Below are 6,496 nucleotides of genomic sequence, written 5' to 3'. Positions count from 1 at the left end.
TTAGTGTGTCATTGTTCAACCTTTTCTAACGATTTCAGAACCGGAAATTTATTTCTGGCGTTGGCATGGTGACGGACGCTATTGTAATTGTCATTGCCGATGTATTTCTAAATAGACTGTTGTGATAAAAACCTACTGATTGACAAACACACGAAATACGATTAAAATATGTTAATATGCATGTAAATTGCAGTTTTGTAAATAATATTTCAGACCTTCTGATTTGTCTGGTGTTTGTTATAGTAGCTATTAAACTTTGTGTTTTGTTGTATTTTACAGATGCCTCTGGGTGGACTTAAATAATGGGAATTTCCACAGCAGCATGCTAGCGATCTGGTTTCATCTTACCTGTAGGAGTTTTAATGGAGCAATGAGTTTGTAGTTTTCATTATCGGGATTAATTAGTGTTGATGACGCATTTAATCTGAATAATTTCAAGTGTATAAAATCAATAGTGAAAGTTAAGCTCTTGTGGATCACTTCAAACATCTGTCTAAAGGAGGTGCTGCTTTTGCGAAACTGATGTAATAGCGGATCAATCTGTGTATACGACACGTCAGGATGGTGTAAAAATATAGATTTCCCATGGAATATTCCGTGCTCCGACCCAAATCTGCCAAACATAATTATCGGAATCGTGCCCCGCAGCCAAAATCGGCTCGAACAGGATCTGTCGGAAATAAATCGGAATCACATGATCCACCAAACTTATATCCGGAAAAGTCAACAGATCCTGACAGGAAGCGATTGGAATCGGCTCGTCCAAAGAGCGCGCATTCGCGAGCAAAAAGTCGTGGTGGGATAGTTGTTGATATCGTAAAGTCTCAGAACAGTGTCTATACCGACATCACTGTGATTGCAGGTGGTGAAGACACGTCCGAGACACTCAAGCAGTCGCATACGGGGAAATCAAATCTGAAAAGAAGCGAGAAGACAAAAAAATTAAGTGAAAATAATCATGGCAAAGTGCCAGTAAACAAAATGGCTACTAATAACACGAAGGAGAATCATTCAACGGGAAATGTCAAAATGGTGGCGCATCATGTTACACACAAGGCTGAGAGAATCACGCGCTGCTACTATCGACCTTTGACCCCAATCATCATAAATGAGGACGAGTATTACGCTAATTTGGATCCCGTGGACTATTTCAATGACCCCACTATACAGGACCTACCTATGTTTAAAGAGAAACCAAAGACTACAGAAAAGGCTCAGATACATACAATGCAATTACCGACAAGCCTGAATATTAAAGACACGCCTCAATATCAGGGCAAAACAAGGGTATGGTCGGAATCAAATAAATCATTAGTGACTCGTAAAAAGTACGTGAACACAAAAAACTCCGTATACGCGATGTTTTTTGATGATGGAGCAAATGCAGACACTAAAAGGCATCGACGACCTTTAACGGATGACAAAGTAATCATGCAGAGCACAAAAACGCTACAAAATGACAGCGTTGTCGGAAACCCCTTGAGTGTAAAAAAGTCCAGATTAACAAAAGTAGATGGTCATAAACTTCTTGGTAACCGCGCTAATAACACACGTGGATCGCCTGGAAACGAGAAGAGTTGGATTCCCAGGTATAATGCGTTCGTAAACAATACACCTGCATTATCTACTTTAGACAAAACCGGAAGTCGTGGTGTTAACTTTGCTCAAGTTCAACCATCAAAGGATCCTAAAGCTAAATATACATATGAAATTCGGCCTTTCTCTGAAGGAGTAAATATTCTTGCAGGGAACGAAATGCTTCGATACCGCGCCAAACCGGAATTATATAACTCCAAATACAATGTTGACAAATTATTAGCAAAACACAAGAAAAAATGTGGAAATTTTCCTAACGGATTTGATTTGAAGCCACGGCGAAACAACCTGGTTGGTCCAGAATGCATGGAAGTGAAACACCCAGGAACAATACATGGACATGTGACGTCACGGCCAAGGAAGTTAAAACCGATACAGGCAGTTCATAAAACCTGAACTTTCTCTTTCATTGTCTTTTCAGGTTTTATCAAGTAATGAGGAGGTACATGATCAGGTATTTTTCTGAATTAATTTTGATTATTTGTATCCGGTGTTGCTCTTGGACGAACTATTATGTTAACAATAAGGGCACTTGTCATATATTTATGATATATTTTTACTGAATTGATGATAACCCTGACGTAATAGACACATTTAACAAAAAAAAAAAAAAAAAAAAATTAAACATGGGTAATGTCTTCAAATCGATCATTGTCAATCGATAATCGATTTTATTATCGTGGAGGTGAATCACCATTTTAATTTATAAATGGGACACTTCTGGTACTTGGTGTTTATATCGGTGATATATGATATCCATTTGACATGAACAAATACTTGTTTATGAAAACAATTAGTTGGCTACATGAAAAACATTTGTTTTATGTACATCATTAGTTTTGAAGCGAGAGTTGCGTAGAAATCGCCGCTTAATAGATCATGGCGAGTGTCATGATCAAAGATAAATTAGACATTAACGGTCACGACAGACATAACCTGTATTGTTTGAGATATCGTGATTTACACACATGTAATCAACTGAAATATGTGTGATTATACGCCGTCATTCATACAATAACTCAAATCAAGAAATCTAAATTAAAGTAATTCTATATTTCATTCATTCATGATCGTAATAACTGCTTTTGTCTCTTCCGCGGTTCCTGAATAAATCTACGATGTTTACAATATCCGGAAACTGTGTCATGCAAATGTTTATACGATATAGCATTGCATGGGTACGGAAGCGTATTCCGGCCACGTTGCGTTTTATTTCAACTCGAAATTTCGAGATAGTAACTCGAAATTTTGAGTTAATTATCCGAAATTTTGAGATATTAACCCGAAATTTCGAGATAGCAACTCGAGTTAGTCATCCGAAATTTTGAGTTAGTAAGTCGAAATTTCGAGTTAGTCATCCGAAATTTTGAGTTAGTAAGTCGAAATTTCGAGTTCAGACAAGTATATCTATCTTTGCTTAATTCATATAGTGCCATATTACCATAATAAAATGTTTTTATAAGTTACCTCATTCTGTTATGGAAGAACAATTGACATAGTGACAGAGGCGATGATCAGTTTTGTTATTTTTGTTACTGTTTTTGCAGTTTGCAATGTTAACTTATTATAGGTTAATGTATATGTTACAATGAAGTGGAACATTATTGAAAATAACTTTACACTTAAAACTTAATTTTGATGTGTCTTCTTGTTATTGATTATAGTCTTGACCTCGTTACAATTTAAACTTTTCAATTTTCCCATAAACTCAGAAAAATGCATAAATATGTCGATACATCAACGCGTGAATATAGATAAAAATAAGTGCGCGTTCTTATTGAAACATGTAAGGACATTTGAATACTACTGTCTATATACAGTCCTTATATACAAGGTGTTATAAAGTTGCCGCTCGTTAATGTACGTAATGGTTTCGTTGCTGTTAACTTTGAAGAGTAACATTATTTCGACATGGCCTTACTTTTCTTCTGCTTTTTTGTTCAAATTGCTCTCATGGAAATGTTTTTATTTAACTTGTAGTTACATTTTCAGAAAAAAATACATTACATAGATTAACAGACATCTCTTGTTTCTTCTGCACGAACTCCATATTTTAACACACGCATCGCTACCCTGTGAAATCGATGATCTCCCCATCGCACTATCATATATATGGGTATATGGTATACACAGATCTCAGCAGGAAGTCATGTTCCTGTGAATTATAAATTAAGTGTCTTATCATTAAGCAAATGTTCTTATCCACCATCTTCAATCAATTTAAGTAAATGTACGTACATAGTCGCACGTAATGATGTCAGTACGTATGTCCTTGAGACAACACAGCACGACACTGCCAACACGTTTCATTTACTCAGGCCAGCTGTAGATCTGAATACAATGTCATTATACGACCTAGTAGTGGTCATATTTTGAAAGAGAACTCATTTCCATGCCTCTTTTCAATAGATCATGCGCATATTCTGAATTAATCACGTTATACATCCACCAGTCTTTCTTGTCTTCCTCATCAGAAATTTTTGACACCTTAATACAACTCATTAATTTGTTTTAATCATGATATATGTGCTATTAAGAAAGTATTCAATCTTAGTTCTAATACAAAAAGTAGGTACATTTATATAATAGCACTAACCCCTACTTCAAACACAACTCATAGGTATGATTGTAAGACAGAATACATTTTCAATTCTAACATAAAGCACAGGTATAAAAATATCATTCACTTTTACATCTAACACAAATCGGAAGTAAAATTAGCAGATAGAATTCACGTTTAGATTAAACACATACCAGAGGTATCAGTATAAGATAAAAATCACTCCTACTTTTAACACAAACTAGAGGTAAAATTATGAAAGAAATTTCACGCTTTCTTCTAAGACATATCACACTTCTAACACAAATAACGGGCGTTAACATAAGACAGCATTCAATCCTACTTTTAACACAAATCTAAGGTAGAATTATAGGAAAATATTCATTCTGGCTTCTTAAACAAATCCTAGATATAAAGATAAGATAACATTTATTCTCTCTTCATCTAATTCTAATATTTTTTATCGTGATAACGTTTAATTTTGAAGATTTGTAACAGGTTCAGGTATATAGGAACATTCTTTAAAAATATTATACTGATTTCGCTAAAATGTTAATGTTATATTTTTGCACTGTCGTTAATGGTGTTCTCGTCCTTCTATACTCTGATCTCTTCCTTATTGATGATGATGATGACGACGACGACGACGACGATGATGATGATGATGATGACGATGATGACGATGATGATGATGATGATGATGATGATGATGATGATGATGATGATGATGATGAACCTGGTACTAAACTATCTCACATAAAACTCATGTCAAGCTTTACCAAAATTGTTTTGTTATTAAATAGAAAATATGGCGATTTTTTATTTCATTTTCAGAATACATTTGCATGTGGGCATGATTAGTTTTCCAAGGAAAAATGTAGTTTTAATAAGATATTTTAAGAGCGTAGGCAAACAATATATTGTATTTTCATAATATATGAAGTTTCATTTGAAAAAAGAATAAGGATAACGAATTGTAGTTTAAATTGGTTGGTTTTGAACTTTTAAGTGGAAATGACTATCATTAGTACAGTTCCGTCATTTCATGCTAACATAGATAGAACATTTCCGATTTCTCGTAATTTAATCATTCGGACATTTCCGTCAGTTCGTTCTGACATCATTCGGACATTTCCGTCAGTTTGTTCTGTTATCATTCGCACATTTCCGTCAGTTCATTCTGACATCAGTCGGACATTTCCGTCATCTAAAACTGAAATTATTTGGGCACTTCCTTCACTTGGTCTCATTCTGACACCATTCGGACATTTCCGTCATCTCATACTGACATCGTGTTACGCGTTTGATTCGATAAAAGGAAACATTATGATAGAAAGATGACCGATGTGACGAGACGAACTGGCAGCCAGGAACGCACGACTTAAGACCTGGACAACAATGTTTATTTAGAGACTCTTCAATAATCTCAGAATAAACTACACTACTTAACTGGTATCAAGGTAATTAAAAACAACAGCGACGAGATATGATAAGCATTGTAAGTACCCTGTGATAATACTTATATCAGTGTTGTGTCTATATATATGTGTATGTATGTTATGTAACACTACACAGACGTTATATTGGCTGTACCATTAAACACACGTGTACCAAGTTATAAACTGTTCTGTTGTATTTATATCTCCATCCCCTTAGAATGAAAAATGTAAACATCAATCAATACACGATGGTAAGTGCAGTTTGAATAATAACAGCAATTTTAATGCATTTTGATATAGTTTGGTCAGTGACTGAAATTTTGCATTGTTTCCTTTTTTGTTATTGAACTGAGTTGAAGACACGCTAAACATAAATATGCAAGGTATGTGCCAGCGATATTGTTTTTTGTCTTTGCTTTATTTTCCAGAACTTGCAAACCTCAACAGTAACGACTCCTTTGCCACATCCGACTATAATTTACTGTTAATGGTATAACAAAATAAAAAATAAATAATAAAAAAAAAAAAAAAAAAACAAGATTCATTATAACTTTCCCAATTTCATCTTCATCAGTCATGTCGTACCTTAGATACAAAATGTATTATATGTATAATGTTGTTGTTTAGATGTACACACGGAAACAATTATTTACAATAAAGAATGGTTATTTATGCTTTCGCCCGCTGTAAATCAAACCGAATCACGTATGTACACGCATGATGTGTCCAACATTAAACATGGTAAGGAGACGAGAGACAACCATTGAAATCTATAAAAAATGTGGATATTAATTTCCGGTTTCTAGATCCAGATCATTGTGACAGGAAGTCCGTTTTGTGATTTAGACACACCCTAACCGTGTAGCCATCGGCCGCTGTATTTAACACGCGTTACTGTCAA

General features: G+C 34.7%; 1 protein-coding gene across 1 annotated transcript; it reads left to right on the top strand.

Annotated features, from left to right (window-relative positions):
• Positions 1-585: 585 nt before the first annotated feature.
• LOC132547651 (uncharacterized) lies at positions 586-1,992 on the top strand. Its single transcript, XM_060211439.1, has one exon. It carries the CDS (start codon positions 586-588, stop codon positions 1,990-1,992), a length of 1,407 nt encoding a protein of 468 aa, XP_060067422.1.
• Positions 1,993-6,496: the final 4,504 nt, after the last annotated feature.

The sequence above is a fragment of the Ylistrum balloti genome, unplaced genomic scaffold (genome assembly GCF_031769215.1).
Source record: "Ylistrum balloti isolate Yb309-2 unplaced genomic scaffold, AGI_CSIRO_Ybal_v1 Utg369614, whole genome shotgun sequence".
NCBI classification, from domain to species: Eukaryota; Metazoa; Mollusca; class Bivalvia; order Pectinida; family Pectinidae; genus Ylistrum; species Ylistrum balloti.
Note: the sequence above shows the minus strand (reverse complement) of the source record. Positions and strands in the feature narration are given on the sequence as shown.